Here is an 18,241-nt window from a genome sequence, read left to right as displayed (position 1 = left end):
TAAGTGCATACTGGCTGTGAATTAAGTCTCAGTCTCTTTGTCTCTGTCTCTCCTCTCTCTCTCTCTCTCTCTCTCTCTCTCTCTCTCACACACACACACACACACACACACACATACACACACAACTCTAAGGTCTCTGTGAAAAAATGGTAGGTGGAGGAATGTAAATACAGCCTATAGTGAAGAAAAATGCGTTATTTTGTATTGGGTTGCACCATATCATAGCTGTTACTAAATGCAACATCTAGATTTACAAAACAGATCAACGGGTGATGAGTTTGCAGGGAGTGTGGAGAGGGGCTGTGCCCTTTACATTAAGAGTTATCATAGGGTTTCTCCAAACACAAAGTTTCCTTGGAGCCTTTAAAGTGTGCTCCAGTCACAGACACACGTGCAAGTGTTAAAGGAACACACGCACACACGGAAGGGCGCTCTGTGCCTGTCCCCTCCACGAGCTCCCTAGGTAGGATGAGTTACTTACCAGGCGGCTGTGTTCAGACACTGAGATGCTGCTGGGATGCACCTCGAGGCTCATGCACTGGCTGATGCTGGCGGCAAATCGATTAGGTTCCCAGGCCCGCTGGCACTTGTCCCTGCGGGAGCACCTGCCGTACACACAGATTCACAAGAGGTCAGGCCACGGAGACCCATCTGTTTGGTTCCACTGTCCCCTGGGGGGTTGTAAGAGGGGTTTGCTGCTCTGAGGCTTGTGGCTTGTCTTGTCATTATGCTTTTCACTTACCCCAGAGAGCTTGGGTGACTCCCAGATGGTCCTGATGGCAGTTAAACACCGACTAAGAGGAAGTGGGATTAACTCTCGATACAGGAGGTACAAATTTGGCATAAAGAATAGCTCCTGACACATAGTATCTTTATAGGATGTTCGGTGAGCAACGGTGGGACATTTGGGGAATGTGAGAATTAGTGCACAAGAGGCCGAGGATATGAGCTTTGGAGCCAGTTTGCCTGGATCCTACCCCCTCCCCGCCCCCACCCATCAACTGCATACTAGCTGTGTCCCTTTGGGCAAGTTACTTAGTCTCTCCGAGCCTCAGTTTCCTCAACTATAACATGGTGAGGATAGTGACATTACCCTACCTCATAGGGCTAGTGTAAGGATTAAATCAGTTAGTGCTTAGAAAATGGGTTTTAGGCCCTTATGATAATAATAATGATGATGACTCTTCGTGTTATTATTCTACTCCAAAAAAATGGAAAAATCTAGACAAGTCTTAGCTGTATCGGGCGGTGCACATGTGATCTTGGGGCTGGATTAATGGCTCTCTGAAGGCAGGGACCATGTTTTATTCATTGAGGTATTCTACCTGTCACATGGTATATTTTAAATAAATATTTGCGGTGTGCAATAATGCCTGGAGACAGAGAGACAGGCCAAGAGTCTCAGCCAGGGCTGCCTCTGTCAGAAAGCCGTGTGGCCATTTCTCCCGACAGCTTCATCCCTGGCTGGAGGCTCTCTGCCCAGTGTGGCAGGTGGGCATGGTGACGCCTGCACGCAGGAGCGTCGGGCTGTCACCGGTGTCACATGGGAACACGCTGTAGGGCCCGGTGCTTCTCCAACCAAGTAGCCACCGAGATACAAGATGCCACAATCCCACAATCCAGCAGTGATTCCCACCAAACTCCCCGCCCCCGCCCAAGCCCCTCCCCTCTTCCTTTCCAGGCACATAATGGATCTAAATATGAATGCTGTCAAAGAAAAGAATTATTGAGGTTTAAGTGAATCCTTAAGATAGCTCTAAAGTGAGCTCTTGACTGGGGCCTTTATCTCATTGACTCACTGAAATGGCTCTTTTTTATCATACTATTTATGGCAACAGCCCTAACAGAGATAAATAGCCTTGGAGACAATAACAGACTTGCAAGAGCAAGGCATACAGAAGAGACTGGAAGGTTTCAAATCCCCCCAGACCCAGAGCCTCTTCAGCAATCTCCCTCGGCCTCTGCCTCCGTTAAAGTCCAGCGGGTGGGCCTGGGAACTAGAATGGGCCCATCGTCTGCTTCCCGTTACCTAGGCCGGCCGCCAGTGGCAGGTGGGAGGGCACTGCGGGGGCGTAGGTGACCGTGAGAAAGATCTAAGGGGAGAAAGCTCTGGAAAGAAACAGGAAGTAGCTTGTTCCGGAGTGCTCCTGGGAGGCAGAGGTGCCGGAAGAAGAGATGTGCCCATAGGGGGGAGGGACTGATTGTCTGCCACAGGTAGAGGACGGAGGAAATCACAGGCAATCCTGATGTGGCTCGGCCCTTCTAGAAGCCACAGCCTACCCAGACAGGAGCATGACAGGGGTGGTGTGGGGCCACCGGGAGACTCAGGCACTGTGGTAGATCCGTGGCCTCCGGCACAGGCTGGGGAGCACGGTTGTCCGTGCTGTTGAATAAATGATGATCCCCCATCTGTAAGGGGTGTGTTCCGTGTGACAAGTGCACCGGCACAGAAGCGGGGAGGGCCAGGCAGGGGGCAGGGTGCGGATGGTGTGGCTGCACGCCCACAGCACAGGGAGAGGACAGGTAGTCTAGGACACTTCCACAGAGTGGGGGCAGCTGGCAGGTTCTCCAGAGGAATCAACCCTGCTGGTGGGAGATTCAGCTGGCTGGCCGCTCGGCCTCACGGAGGGGAAACAGTTTTAGCCGCCTTTGCCACTCCTGGGGCGTCGGAATCTGTACCACTTGTCTGACCTGAATGGTGACTCCCTCACTGCCTGGGTTCTGGTGAGAGCATAGTGTGAGTGTGTGTGCGTGTGAGTGTGTGTGCGCGTGTGTGTGTGTGCGCGCACGCAAAACTTCTGGAGGAGTCTCCTACCTCCAAACCCAAGCAGGGAACCCAGTATTTGTGGGCTCAAATCCAGTCCGGATTTTGCATCTGTGAGGCGCCCGCTTCCCTCCCTCCCTCCATAGCCCTCGCAACACCTGCTGCAGAGGCTGGAAGCCAAGAGCTATTGTGCAGGACCCTGAACTCTGGCCCCCCGCCTCCGCCTCCACCCCAAACCCGGCACATTTCATGGAGATGCTTTGCTGGCTGGCACGAAGCCACAGAGCTTCCAGCTCCATTGGGGAACAGAATTCCTGGCCAGCTCCCGCCGCCTTTGGGTTGTCACCCTATTCCCTCCCTGGGGGCTCTTGGAATTAGGAAGTTTAAGTGTGATTTTGCATTTCTATGGAGCTGGGATTCTACCGGCAAGGATGCGTCTGAATAGGGGTGTGAGGCAAGTTAGAGTGAGGTGCAGACTTCTCAAAACTTGAATTAATGAGGCCAGAAGGGTCCTCTCAAAGGTTCAGAGCTCATGATAACTATTTTGATTCGGAGAGCCTATTCTGGGCTTCTGTACTTCCAAAACATTTATTATTTCATTGAATCCTCACGGTTTACCTTCCAGGTAGGCATTATTCCTATTCAGCGCTGGGAAAGTGGAGGCCCAGGGCGGTCAGTGCACCATGCACAGACACACAGCGGCTCGCTGGAGTCCGGGTTCCCCCACCCTAGCGCACTGCTATCTGCACGCTGACGGCAAGAGGCACCTCGTTCAGGGTGCACCGAGGAGGTTCTCGGGGGTTCTCCACCCGCCCTTGTGAGTTTTGCCCGTACCACTACTCTTCCCCGTGTTGACAAGGTGCAGCTTCAGAAAAGCCAGGAGGGCAGAACTTGGACATGAAAGCAAGGCAAAGGCACTAACACTGGGAAGGAAGGACCCCCCGCCCTTGGCCTCTCTTCCTGCTCTCCAACCTCGATGAGAATTACTGGAAATTCCCCTCTCCCCACGCAAGCCACTGTCACAGCCTCATCAACCCTCCCAGGAAAGCACCTGGTGGTCTACACCCCGGGCCCTTTTTCAGAACGCTCCCCAACTTACATGTTGTGCAAAGCACACCAGCCGCAGTGAGGGTCCCCCGAGCTCAGACACTCCCCACAGGTCGTGTACTGTTCACAGGATTCCACGGGGACCCTGGTGATCTGCCAGAGGGACGAAAGAGAGCACGGTTAGATCAGGTAGGGATGACACCTACCCACACCTGCACGGTCACTGCCCCGAAAGAGGTGACGCTAGGGGATAAATCGATGGCCGTTCTGTGTTCTCATCTATGTGCCTGGTGCGGGGTGGGCGGGGGTGGGGGGGCATGTGTTTCTGGGGCGGAAGACGCAAGGCTGCTTCTTGCCATCGCCAGAGGCAGAAGCAAATCGTCCTGCGTCCTTCTGCCTGCCACCAAAGTCCTTCTGCCTGCCGCCCGAGTCCGTGCGGGAAATGGGCTTGCGGTAAGTGCTGAAAATGGTTAACTCTGCTGAAAGCCTATTGAGTGCCACCAACTTGTCTCTGAAGGGCTTTCAGCTGGGCTTGGGCTGAGACATCCTGCCCGCACAGAAAAATTTATAAAGGGAGAGAAGGAGAAACTTTTCCTATCAAATAATATTCATTGCATGGCAGTCTCTTTACAGCCAACCAAACATACCACCTGGATCCAATTATCCCATTCTCTGATGTCTGCATTCAGTTTTTCTAGTAAATCTCCCATCCTTTGAAAAGTCTGGCTACATGGGAACATCCACGGAGATGAGCTGCCTGCCTGATTCCGCCTTGCTGGGGAAAGTGACAATTTACCGACCAAGCCCCTGTCCCCCCACTCCAAGGGTGTAGCCCCAGCAAACTCCTGCCAGCTTCCCCAACAGGGGCTTGAGCCAGGCCTGTTTGGACCGGGCACCTCCACCTGTCCAGCGTGTGTGACACTCAGGCCAGGTAAGGGGGCCAGAGGACAGAAGTCCTCCATTTGTCACGCTAGGTACCACCACTGGCTGGGGCAGCAGGGCTGCTGGGCTGCGAAAACCACTGGCCGGGCTGGGGATGGGTTGTCCTCTGTCGGGGTACAGAGGTCCCCCCCCACCGGATGCGTGACCTCAAGTACAAATGCGAGCCAGTGTCCTATCGCACGGTGCTCTGCCTCTGGCAGAGGGACAGAGGACCTGCGAAGGCACTTTCACAGCATCATCCTGAGAGGCTTGGGATACATCTAACGTGCTTATCTAGCAAATGTTTATCAGATGTCATTAGAGGGAGGCTCGGGTGCCAGGTGAGAGAGAAGTGCCAGCCATCAGGGCATAGATCCTGCCCCGCAGAGCTCAAGTCCAGGGGGAGCTTGTCACTGCAAAGATGGAGGTCCTCACACGGGACGGGGGTGAACTTATAGGCGGGGTGCAGGGTACAACCTGTTTGGAGAAGGGGCCACTGGGATAAGCGGGAGTCAGGGTAGTAGTGGGCCCACGCACAGACCCAGAAGGGCAGCATGAGAAGTGATCATCACGAGCAAAAGTAATCGTGGGTAAGTTCAGCATAACTCAAGGGTGTACCCCGGATGGGCCGGGGTGAGATGCAAGGGGGGGGCACTCGGGGGCCAGACGATGAAGGGTCTCGTGCACCAGCCCCCAGGAAGCGTCCTTTCTATGTTGGGTGTCCCTCCTTCCTACCACCTCATAACACCTAAGAGTCACATGACAAGGCTTTCCTAGAAGTGAGTGGCATAATCAGCTCTAAACATTCCTAACCTCCTTTTAGTAACAAAAATACAGAGGGGCGCCTGGGAGGCTCAGGCTATTAGGTGTCCGACTCTTGGTTTTGGCTCAGATCATGATCTTGTGGTCCGTGGGTTCGAGCCCCGCGGCTGCTTGGGATTCTCGGTCCCTCTTTCTCTGCCCCTCCCCCATCACGCTTGTGCGCTCTCCCTCAAGATAAAGAAATAAACTTTAAAAAAAAAAAAAAAGAAATGCAGGAAGGATAATCATAAAGCCTTGCAATTCAGTTGAAAACACTGGTACTGTAAGTGGAGGCTGGTCTGAAATAGCTCCTGTGTACCCGACCTGAGGGTTTGCATCGACTCGATGCCCAGCGTGCCCTGATGGGGTGATATAAGAGCTCAAGGGGCTAATTTGTTCATGGGCTGCAGAAATAATGTCAGGATGGAGACAGGCCACCCCACTCTGGGGACTTCCCAGCTCAGGCCTCTCTCCAAGAGCGGCGTTGTTCAACCGGGTAGATCCTTCCCGGAAGAGTGGTTAGGATGTGGTCTGATCTAGGACTCATGGGTAAGAAGTTTCAGGAAAGCCCAACCTAGGAAAGTCGAGGCTGTCCAATAACGCAAAGCCCTCACTTCCGGAAGGGACTCCCGTCACTGGGATGCGTAAGCGGAGTCGAGGTGACAGGTGTCTGGAAGGCCGTGAAAGCCATTGCTGCCCTCCCTCCGAGGGAGGCCGCATTTGTCCTTCGATTCTGATGTTTGGGATTTGATTTCCCACGGTTTATCTAACTCCTCCCTGAGACTGTTAGGATTTCTGCCCTGAATGACTTGGTACGGTTAAAAGCGAATATGCAGCCATTGCCACCAGCCACTGGCATCACATTGCCTTAAGAAGCAACCCTTCCCCCCTGACTCATGGCCTGTGATTCCTACAAGGAGCACCTTTCTGGAAGGTACCTGCCAGGCACTCTCCTAGTGTGCCTCTCCTGGGTCTGAGGCTCTCAGCCCTTCAGGATATCTGTGACCCCACTGCCGGGGATGGCTTCCGCCCACCCCCTCCAGCCTGCCCTCTGAGGCCTGAGCGCAGCAACCCAGCGCCCAGCCTCCCTTTCTTGGGTTTCGGGATCCGCGTGAGTGATGTCTGCATCTGGCTGGAAATTAAAACAACTGTCTGCATTGCATTCGGCCCGTCTGTCAAAACACAGCCCGGCTCTCAGCAGCTGGGAAAGGGGGCCCTGAATGGGAGCAGTGTCCCCGGCAACAAAGCCCACTTTCACGCCAAGTGCCACGGAGATAGTGAGAACCCTGTTCTTCTCCAAACATGAAACCAAGAGCACAACTATTTTTCCTGTTTCCTGGGCCCTCCTGGTGGGAATTTCTCTCTTTTTTTGTAATGCACTGAGTGGAAGAGAGAAGTGAAACAGGAAACTTACTGGGGGGGGGGGCGGTTTAAGACTCGAATGATGCCCTCCTCAAAGATGTAATAGCCATGCGCAAACCAGAAGCCAGAAATGTCACAGGGACCGGGAGGAGACCCTCAACGTGACATGTTTCTGTGGGTTCTCTGTCTTTGCTATGTTCATGTGCTTCTATATTCATTCATCAACCGATACTCACGGACCACATCCTACATACAGGCCAGCACTAGGCACTTCAGGGTAATGAAAACAACAGCCGCAGTAAAACACAGCCATCACCTTCAAGTTGCAAACAGACTAGCAATAAAACAAGCAAACAAACAAACAAACCCCAAGAAAGTGATGTGTGTTCTAAGAGAGGCATTGTAAGAGAGCTGAGAGAATTCAGAGCAAAGAGAAAATACTCTTACGTCTTCTGGGTCCAATGCGATAGCCACTCTCTCTTGTGGCTATAAGCATCTGAAATGTGGCCAGTTCAAACCGAGATGTGCTATCAGGACACAATAAACCCTAAGTTTTGAGGATTTTTGTATGAAAAAAAAAAAGGAAAATATCATATTAATAATTTTTTGAGACGTTAAAAAAATGAAAAATTTCAAATATTGGGTTAAATAAAATCGATTATTAATGTCACTTCTTTCCCTCTTACTTTTAAAAATATAGCTACGAGGGGCGCTTGGGTGGGTCAGTCGGTTAGGCGTCCGACTTCGGCTCAGGTCATGATCTCCCAGTTTGTGGGTTTGAGCCCCGCGTCGGCCTCTGTGCTGACAGCTCAGAGCCTGGAGCCTGCTTTGGATTCTGGGTCTCCTTCTCTCTCTGGCCCTCCCCCGCTCCTGCTCTGTTTCTCTCTCTCTCTCAAAACATAAACATTAAAAAATTTAAAAAAATATACAGCTGCTAGAAAAGTTAAAATTGTTCACAGAGCTTGCACTCGTGGCTTGTGTTTGATTTCTATGGGACGGTGCTGCTCTAGAAGGGGGTCCCAAGCAGGCTTTGTGAGAAACAAGGCACGTGCCCGGGTCCTGGAGGGTGACTAACATTGACGCAGATGAAGAACGTTCCGGGCGGGAAGACCCCTGTGCAAAGGGGAAGCAGAGTTTCTTCAGAAAACCTTGTGTGAGAGCAAGGGAGCACTGGGTAGAAATCTGGAAGAGCAGGTGTGGGCTCAGCTGGAAAGGAGGGAGAAGACCACAGAACTGGGGACATATGAAGTCTCTGAGCTCTCCAGCCTGCCACCTCTCAGCCAGGAGAACGTCCTCCAGAAAGAGGCGGCCCTGGACCTCTCTCAAGGAGCAATGACGCTTGATGCGGGGTCCTGGACCCAGCAGTGCTGGCGTGACCTGTGAGCTTAGGAGACAAGAAGATCCAGAACCCGCTGAGTCAGAAACTCTGGGAGGGGGCCTGAGAAATGGTTCTGACAAGCTCTCCCTCTGATTCTTCTGTCCTAGAGACTGCGAACCACTGATACAGATAACCTCGATCCTTGGGGGAGGCTTTTGAAAACGTCAGGTCCCAGGGCCAGGAAGAAATGGGTTAGAACTCTGTCTTGAGGCTGTGGAAGGGAAGAGGCCCGATTGAGGGGGAGGGGGAGAGGGAGGGGGGAGAGGGCACTGTTTTGCGTCCAGGGATCAATTGCCCCTAAGAATTTACTCTGAGTCTATAGAAGCCCCAAAGGACCAAGGTTGAATCCCTGATGTCTGGGTGCCTCACCCTGCCTCCCAGGTGACAGGCGCCCTGCTCTGGGACCTGGTGGCTGGGGTGGGTGGGGCAGGATGGGGTGGGGCTGGGAGTTGTTTCTGGAAGCTTTAAGAAGGAGGGACAGCTTTCTCCTGGAGAGCGTCCACTGAGTCAGGAGGCACTTTATCAGGACTGACTCAGAGTTTAATGGGACACTCTGTGATGCTTTAATTAGTGTTTGTTTATTATGATTGCATTTTAATTATGCCTGAGGCTCCCCCGCCCCCTTCGCTGAGTGCTGGGATCCCAGGGTAGCTGGGCTGGGCGGTGAGAGTGGCAAGGAGAAGCCTACAGTCGGGAGAACGCCCTTCCCCTGACCCCTCCACCGCCTTCTCCCAGCGAACCCAGAGCTGCTTCGGACCCGTTCCGCCCTCACACTCCGCGTTCTTTTCTGCTTGATCTTATGTCTTGTAATTATACCTCTAATGAATATAACTGTCCTATTAAGTCATTTACTTAAGAAATACTCTTAATTAAAGGTGACTCATACTGCGTTCTTGGCTCCACTGGCCCTGGGGCCCTGTATCTCTAGTGCCTTCCATGGCCTGATTCAGTGGGGTTGGAGCACTGTGTGGGAAGGGGTCACCGGGGATGTGCAGAGTTTGGGGTGGCTCCCCTCACTCTCCCTCTTTCCAGCGCAGTGTGTAGTCCACAAGGTGTGAGGCCCTGTGAGGGACATGATATCAGACTATTACTGGCTGTGGGGACAAGTCACTGAGAAAATGGTGGGAACCAGCCTCATTCTTGAAGATCTTGAAGAACATGGCAGACCTGTGGGGCCTGGACCACCCAAGGTGAGGCCAGGAAGGCCTCTGAGGCCCTGGACAGTGACTTCCTCAGGTGCAAACACATCATCACTCTTCAGTGACAAGTGTTCTCCAATGGCGGACGGAGGAACCAGAGCCCTTTGCCAAGCGAGCTTGGGGACAGAGAAACCATGTTTCTGCCATCCTGTGTGGACACCTGGAAAGAGCTACACGGTTCTGAGAACCCAGATGGGTCTACTGGAGAAGGACCTGAGTCGAAGGAGCACAAGACACAGGATTTTGACAACGGATTGTGCCTGGGTCCCTGTGGTCCTTAAACATTTACCGAACACTGTGCTGACAGGTCAGAGCCTGGTGCTGCTTTGGATTCTGTGTCTCCCTCTCTCTCTTGCCCCTCCCCGACTTGTGTTCTCTCACTCTCTCTCTCTCTCTCTCTCTCTCAAAAATAAGCAAATAACCTTAAAAATTAAAAAAAAAAAAATAAGTGAACTCTGTTGGGCACTGGGGCTCTATAATCTTTGCCTTCCTGGAGCTCTTGGGTTTGTTTGAGGACAAACCAAGGAAACAGATAATCTCAATACAATGGGATAGATGTCACAATAAAGGTATAATCAAGACACAGTCATTGCTCAAAGGCCAGAGAGCAGAGGTCCACCTCAGGGGCCATGGCGTCCAAGAGGCTTCCAGGATTCTTCTACAATCGTGCACAAGAGACCCAGACAGCAGGAGGAAGTAAGAATCTGTTCTCCAGGCTGGGGGAGCCCCTCAGAGAATGAGCATTTAATCCCCTGCCCTCCCGGAATCTGCTGCCCCCTGCCAGATGGTACACCTGTCCCCACACGTGTCCCCAGCCTCCTGACACAAGGAAAGAAACAGAGGCCTTCTCAGTGGCCGGGAGCCAGGTGGCGGGGGTGGGAGGTGACGCGGCCTGGCTGGAGCATGCAGTTGGCCTCATCCACAGCCCCCTGGTCCCCAGGGCCTGGCCAAGCGCACAGCGCAGCAGCTGAAGCACAGCTGCCTCCCTGAGCCTCATTCTTTCCTTTGCGCCTTCTCTCGGTGGTGCCACCAGCCGACCCTCTCTCCCCTTCCAGTTAGTAGGGTCTCAGACCCACCTTCTCCTTTCCCGCCAATCAAAGCTGTTTTCCAGCAAAGAGCTGACGCTCTTTTACATCCACGGCTGCAGGCAGGCTGAGGAGAGCCCCGGCCAGGCCTGGGGTGTGGACCCAGATCCCTGGTGCTGTCCCCACAGCACCCGGGGGAGGGTTCCAGCTTTTCAGAGTGCTTCCACACACTTGATCTCACTTGATCTGCACAACTCCCCAGGGAGGAAGCCAGGTTAGGCATTGTTATGTATTATGATTTCCATTTGATCCACCAGGAAATAGAGGCCCCCGGAGGGCTGGCTTAGCCCTGGGCTGGGTCTTGCAGTGACTGGCAAAGTGGCCAACTGGAGAGTCCGCCATTGCCAGAGTTGGGGGACGTACCGTATGGGACCTTTTCCTAAGCTTTTTTTTTTTTTTTTTTTTTTAGATATTTATTTATTTATTTTTGAGAGGGAGGGGGAGAGAGAGAGAGAGAGAGAGAGAGAGAGAGAGAGAGAATGAGTGGGTGAGGGGCAGAGAGAGAAAGAGGGAGACAGAGGATCTGAAGCAGGCACCGCACTCTCAGCAGCCAGCCTGACGTGGGGCTCAAACTCACGAATGGGGAGATCATGACCTGAGCCTAAGTTGGACGCCTAACCGACTGAACCACCTAGGCGCCCCTATAAGGGATCCTTTTGAGGATGAGGAGGGACGGCAGGTTCTGGGGGCGTTCCAACAGATGACGTTTGAGGCGAGGTCAGAGCAGGGTTCAGGAGGCAGGAAGCAAAGCCAGGGGCTGGTGGGCCTTTGCTTCTCTGTCCCCACAGTTCTTCGTAGCTTGCTGGCACCCCTAGTTGTTCACTGGCGGATGTATGGGTTGGGGTGGGGGGAGTCTCTCTTCACAGGCTTTCCCCAAATCCCAGCAGCCCTGGGGCCACGGGTATAATCAGTGCTTGGGGCTCTGTCCTTCCCTTCATTCCAGATGGGGCCAGGGTTCAGAGACTTCACAGGGAGAGGGACATGGGCAGCTGGTCAGAGAGGCCTAACCCAGTGGCCAGCCCAAGCCACAGTGGACCCTCCAGGGACAAGATGGGCTGCACTGGCTCCTAACAGCCTCCTATCACCCACGGTTCTGTAAGTTTCCACGGAAAAACACAAGTTGTGTCTCCTGTCCTTTACAGGTAAAGAGCTAATTGTCGACTGGATGCCTGAAACCTCATCTTCATCGAAAACTCCCTACTGCGAGTGGGTGGGGGCAGCGGCAGGGGATCCCCTCCTTGGATCTGCTCCCTAAGGGTGGAGGGGTGAGGAAGTGATAGGGACTGAGGTCTCCTGCTGATGGCTGGCAGGCTCCTGGCTGGCATCACCCTGCTCTGAGCCGGGAAGTTGGCTAAGCTTGTGGAACAGAATGAAGCAGCAGGAATAATAATAACGATGGCTTTCATTTATCCAGTGCCTAGTGCACGCCAGGCACTTTGGGTAGATTATCTCATTTAATCCTATGCCAGCTTTGCAAGCAAGGTGTTCTTAGTTATTAGAAAACAGTCTCGGGTTAAATAACCTGCCCAAGGTCACGTGCCCTGCAGGTGGCAGAAACAGAACTCTGAGTCCCGGGCTGAGGTAGTAAGGTCGAGACAGGCAGCACGGAAGACGAAGCACCCCCACCCCCACCTCCTGAAGTTGCCCCAAGAGCTGGCAGTCAGGGGCCCCTTTCGTTGTCCTAGAAATCAGGCGCCAGCCGCAGTGCCTAGCCATACCCTTGGACACTGTAATTGCAGACAGCCCCCGACTTACAATGGTTCAACTTGAGATTTTTTGACTTTAAGATGGTGTGAAAGCGATACGCGTTCAGCAGAACCCGTATTTGGAATTTGGAATTTGGATCTTTTCCCAGGCTAGCAATATGTGGTACGATGCTCTCTCCTGATGCCCCGTGGTGGCAGCGAGCACAGCGCCCAGCCAGCTACGTGATCCTGAGGGTAAACACCCGACATATTTAGAACCACTCTGTACCCACACAACCGTGCTGGTTTTTTTTTTTTATTTAAAAAAATTTTTTTTAATCTTTATTTATTTTTGAGAAAGAGAGACAGAGCGCGAGTGGGGGAGGAATAGAGAGAAAGGGAGACACAGAATCTGAAGCAGGCTCCAGGCTCCGAGCTATGAGCACAAAGCCCGATGCGGGCTGGAGCTCACAAAGCATGAGATCATGACCTGAGCCGAAGTCGGACGCTCAACCGACTGAGCCACCCAGGCGCCCCACAACCGTGCTGTTTTTGACTTTCAGTACAATATTCGATCAACTGCATGAGCTATGCGACACTTTATTGGGAAATAGGCTTTGTGTTCGATGCTTTTGCCCAACTGTAGGCTAACCTAAGTGTTCTGTGCATGTTTAACGTAGGCTAGGCTGGGCTACGACGTTCGCTAGGTTAGGTGGAATTAAATGCATTTCAAGTTAGATGGGTTTATCAGGACGTAACCCCCTCCTAAGACCAGGAAGATGTGTGCACTCACCCACACGACCACTGCATGCTTCGTAGCTCATTTTACTCTCCTGTTTGCTAGCAACAGTTCAGATGGTGAATCTGGAACTACCAGATGCAACAAAAGTTCGTCAGAGATTGAACAGAGAAAAGATCGTCAGAGAGTCAAAAGGAAGAGAAGCTGGTGAAGGTTGAGGATCCCCTGCTAGATTTTTCTTCAGGCTGGACAGGACCAGCACAGTAATGGACGGGGTTCTGAGGGGCTTGCGCATTTTCCATCCCCAGCCTCCTAGGAATGTCCCGGAGCCCCTCAGCACAGCCCTCCCCACGGAGGTGTCAGGGGCTCTTCAAGCCTCCATTCTCTGACTTTTAAAACAGAGACAACAATACTTGCTCTTCAGGGAGCATAGCACCTCTGAGCTCACGTTTTCAGCTTTGATCATTCCTACGAATCAACTCGCCAGTAGTTAATGTGAAGCACTCACTATGGTTTGTTCCGAGTGTTAGAGCTGGTTCTTTAAAAATCAATAGCCACGTATGAGACCTCCTTGAATCCTTATAAACACCAGCCCAGCCTCCTGCCTGTGCTCTGAGCTGTGAACAGTCACGTGATCAATATCATTAAGAAAAAGGAGGCACCACCCCCAGAAAACCAGCTAGAGGTTCCGGAGCCTGTGATTGCAACTAAAGCCACACGGAACCTTCTGGCCACGAGCTGACCCTGGGGCTATCTCCTAAGAGCTCCTGACACTCTGGAGACCTCGGGCGGAGTGGAGTTCAAAGAGAAAATCTATTTTTAATGACTTGGGGGAGAAGAGTGGAGTGGCTGAGTAATTCGGAGTAATTAAAGCTATCTATCACTCAGAGAGTGGAATCCAAAGTTGGTTGAACTTTTCAATGACAGTTTTTCTCTCCTCATTCATAAAACTCAGCAGAGACTTATGCGGGAGACAAAGGGGAAAGGGTGGTGGGAAAAGAAACTTCTGGCCCCTGACAGTGACGACATTTATCCTTTTGAAGAACACTAAAGCAACGGCCTCTTGCCTTCTCCTGGATCCTTTTTTTTTTCTTTTTCCAGGTAGAGGCCATATTTTGTACCGGCTAAGAAGGCGTTCTCTGAAGAAGACAGTCCACAGTTTCAAAGCCAGTGCCTATGCTTATCGGCTGTATGACATTAAGTTGTCAGCTCTCCTTATGCCTCCGTATTCTCCTCTGTAAGATGGTGACAATAGTGATATCAACTTCACAAGGTTGTTTGGGGGTTTCTGCAACACCTGTATACAAAGAGCCTTGCACACAGTCGGTGCTAAATAGTGGTAGTTATCATGCTCTGTCTTTATTTGCAGACCCCACTGAAGGTGGCAGTGTTCGCACGGGAAAGCTGCAAAGGGCGGGCACCCAGGCTCCGCACTCCTGTGCTGAGTGACCTTGAGCAAGCCACCTCGCCTCTTCGGGCTGAGACCGCTGGTCTGTCATATGGGGAGAATTATGTCTGCCCTTTGCAGGAAGAGCAGTGCAGCCACTCAAACTATTGTCCTTAGGAATGACAGAATCCCTACCTGAGGCCAAAGTGCACTGAGACTCACGTTCCTCTGCTGAAAGAAGTCAAATCAAGCTTAGTCTCCTAAGGATCAAGGTAAAACACTGGCAAAAAAAAAAAAAAAAAGTACAAAGAGGGCAGGAAACTCAATGGGCAAAGTAGATATTCCAGACGCCATACCATATTTTCTCAGGTAGGAGCTCTGGGCCAGAAATACGAGGGGAGTGGACGTAGGGCCTTTCTAGTTCTTATTTTCGGAAGGATCTACAAAGAGGCAGAGATGTAGAGACTATGTTGTCTCCATGACAACCGTGGGTTTATTCCGTTAGGGAAAGCAGGTGGGATAGGAAATACGGGACCAGTGAGTTGGAGAAATGGGGCCTAAGAAATAACTTTAACAGATATCCCCCCTCGGATCCAGATGCCTGGTATTACCCAGGTCCCACAGAGTTCCCCATGGAGTCAACATCAACTGCTCTACTCCAAGAGGGGAAAGGTGATGAGGGCAAGGGAATGGGGTAACGAGGCAGGGATGCCACGGCATTCACCCATTCCTGTCCATCCATTTCACATTTCCACCTGCCCAGGTGGTTCCACTGAGGCCCCTGGATGCACAGAGCCCAAGAATAAGCTTACCACACGGAACCTGATTTTAACTAAGAGCTGGGCATCTGCCTTGCAGGCCCTGGCCTCTAGGTTCCAGCCCCCCCAGTTCTGCTCCCCCTGCTTTCCAGTTACCCGAAGAGCAAGACCAGAGGGTCTGGAGCACCAGTTAATTCCAAATTCTCTTTGAAGACTCTATGGTGCATAAGCTTGGGAAAGTGAGATTTGGGATGGGAATCATCAGGGCCCAAGAAGAGGCTGGTCAGGAATGGGAGTAAGAATACCTTTGCAGCCATCTGGGTAGAGGGTGGGGCCTACCTTTAGTGTTTTTTGGGGATGAGGACTCAGAGAATCTTTTTTTTTTTTAAATATTTATTTTTGAGACAGAGAAAGACAGGGCATGAACGGGGGAGGGTCAGAGAGAGGGAGACAGAGAATCCGAAGCAGGCTCCAGGCTCTGAGCTGTCAGCACAGAGCCTGATGCGGGCCTCGACCTCACAGACTGTGGGATCATGACCTGAGCTGAAGTCGGATGCTTAACCGACTGAGCCACCCAGGCGCCCCTCAGAGAATCCTTCTATAAGAGGGAAGGTGGAGCCTTTAGGACATCACTGCTCCTGAAGGGGATCATAAGAATGAAATATTAGCTCTATGGTTGACATGTGGTAGAGCTACAAGAGCAAAGAGGAAGGGAAAATCACAGAGGGCTTCCAGGAGGCAGTGTTTTATAACGATGGCCTCAGTGAAAAAACCTAAAGAATACCAAAAAATTTAAAAATAAATAAATAAATAAATAACAACAAGAAAAATTGCCTCTTGGATGAAGTTTATAGTCCAAATGCCCCCCCCCCCCCCCCCGGTGTTTGTGTCTTTTAACCTCTGCCCTCACCAGGTTGACATTTCCACTCCAGGCTCCCTCTGTCAGTATCAATGCCCACTCCCGCTAGGGTGGCCTCTCATGCTCTGGTCCCCCCTCCTCCTTAACTTTGCTTACACATTCCTGCTAATCAGAATGTCCTCCCCTCTTCTGATCACGCGCAAATCCCCGGGCTTCCCCTCCTCCGTGCAGCCTTCCCAGATCAACCTCTATGATGTCTCTTTCCGAATTTAGAATCTGACTACCTGCCCAGTTGGCAGGACTCTAATACACTTTGTAAACTCTTCTTAGGACTCTATCTTTTTAGGTTACTCATACGGTTCTGCTTTTTACTTCCTCGTATGAGATATCCCTCTACGCTCCAACTTCAGTTTCTTACACAGAATAGGTCTATAAATACCTGCTGAGAAGCTAATCACACTTGCCCAGTGATCCAGGTTTTATTTTAAGCTTCTTAAGTAAATGTACTAAGAACTATGCGAAGGTTCTCTAGGTGTGGCTGACGCCCCTGGCATTCTGCTGGGATCCATTAGGTGATGTGAAGGGTTTTTTTGGTTTTTTGGGTTTTTTTTCATTTTCTTTTTAAATAGACTTAATGTTTATAACCCAGCAGAAGTGCATGGTGTCCTGGAAAGGACATGACTGTTAAAGTTAGAAGAACTTGGTTCGGCCTCACCGTGTACTCAGCTGTGCTGGGTGAACCTCTTAAACTCTCTGAGCCTCAGTTTCCACATTTGTAAATATTATCAGATATCAAAGCACCAAGGTCCCATGAACGCTGTAGGCTCACTAAGGTGGCTGACTATCACACAATTTTTCAGAGTTAAGTCTCAAGATTCTTCTGGCCTTCATCCTGGGTCCTGGTCCCAGATCAAAGAAATACAAGAGTCAAGGGATGAAAAGGAGGAGACATTGTGAGATTTTGGAGGAAGCCCTTGGCATCCTTTAATAGGACCCTTACGAGGAAAGCTTGAGATGCATGCCCCAGACTGTAGGGGACAGAGTGGACAGGGAATCCAGAGAGTCAGCTGGTGAGCTCTTGGGAGGCAGAGTGAAGGCAGGACCTTGGGGAGTCCTTGAGCACCCTCACCCTGGTGACAGTGGTAGGCCGAGGATGTGCAAATGCTTCCTTGCACCAAATCCAGATGTGGTCACCTCGGGAAGGACAGCTGGCCTGGAAACATTTTGTGACCTGTCCGAGTGAAACCCCTGGAGCTGAGCTCTATGTGGAGGGAAGTGCTGGCAAATCAGGGCTGAGAGGAGAGGGCAGGAAACACTGCCCAACTGCCCGAGCTTCAGCCAGAGGAGCTCAGCAGGGGGGTGTCCAAGGGCCCATGAAGGACCCAGCCTCAAAAAAGTCAGAAGCATTGGCCAGCCCTGAGAGCAGGAGGCTATCTTGTGACAATTCTAGTTCAAGTGCGAAAGGGTCTCTCTGACCCTTCCTCTCTGCTTCCTAGAAGGGTTCAGTAACAACAGCTCTGCTAGGGGAAGATAAGTGAGAAAAGGAGCAGAAACCCCCCTCCCACCCCTTGTGGCTCCCCATGGGGAGAGTGCAGGAGGCCCAGGCCACGGGATGGGGGAGATCTGAGCTTTGGTCAAGGCCAGAATTTTCTTCTGGTCTGGAACTGGACATTATAACTCTGAATTAAGACTGTGTTTGAGACCCGAAGGCCTTGGTATTAATATCCAAGAGTGAGCTGATGAGCTGTGCAGGTATCGGACAGAGGCGAAGGGACCGCAGGAGGCAGAATAAAGCAGTGGGATTTGGTACCATCCCCCAACGCACTGGGGGACACGAGAATGCGAAGGACCGCATCCCCATCTCACCTGTCTTGGTGACAGTCACATGAAGTGAGAGCCACAGCCTGGTTCAGGACCAGGCTTATTATACACATCCAGGGAGAATTCCTTGTGTTACTTCTTCTTTTTTTTTTTTTTATAATTTTTTTAACTTAAAAAAAAATCTATTATTCGGAGATAGAGCATGAGCATGGGAGGAGCAGAGAGAGGGGGAGACACAGAATCTGAAGCAGGCTCCAGGCTTTGAGCTGTCAGCACAGAGCTTGACGCAGGGCTCGAACCCACAAACCATGAGACTCGTGACCCGAGCCGAAGCCGGATGCTTAGCCACCCAGGCGCCCCTTCCGTGTGTTACTTCTGGGGACAAACTGATACCTTCCCGATAACGTGATTTGAAATAAAGAGAAGGCTCAGGGC

General features: G+C 51.7%; 1 protein-coding gene across 1 annotated transcript in view; it reads right to left on the bottom strand.

The window, feature by feature from the left end:
* PLXNA2 (plexin A2) overlaps positions 1 to 18,241 on the bottom strand; it is a 212,875-nt gene that overhangs the window by 74,267 nt on the left and 120,367 nt on the right. The window contains exons 5-6 of the mRNA XM_030302600.1: positions 3,864 to 3,964; positions 482 to 605 (exon numbers count right to left, since the gene is read on the bottom strand). Coding sequence (XP_030158460.1) covers positions 482 to 605; positions 3,864 to 3,964 — 225 coding nt within the window. The remainder of the gene's footprint in view (positions 1 to 481; positions 606 to 3,863; positions 3,965 to 18,241) is intronic.

Source organism: Lynx canadensis, chromosome F1, assembly GCF_007474595.2.
Source record: "Lynx canadensis isolate LIC74 chromosome F1, mLynCan4.pri.v2, whole genome shotgun sequence".
NCBI lineage: Eukaryota > Metazoa > Chordata > Mammalia > Carnivora > Felidae > Lynx > Lynx canadensis.
Note: the sequence above shows the minus strand (reverse complement) of the source record. Positions and strands in the feature narration are given on the sequence as shown.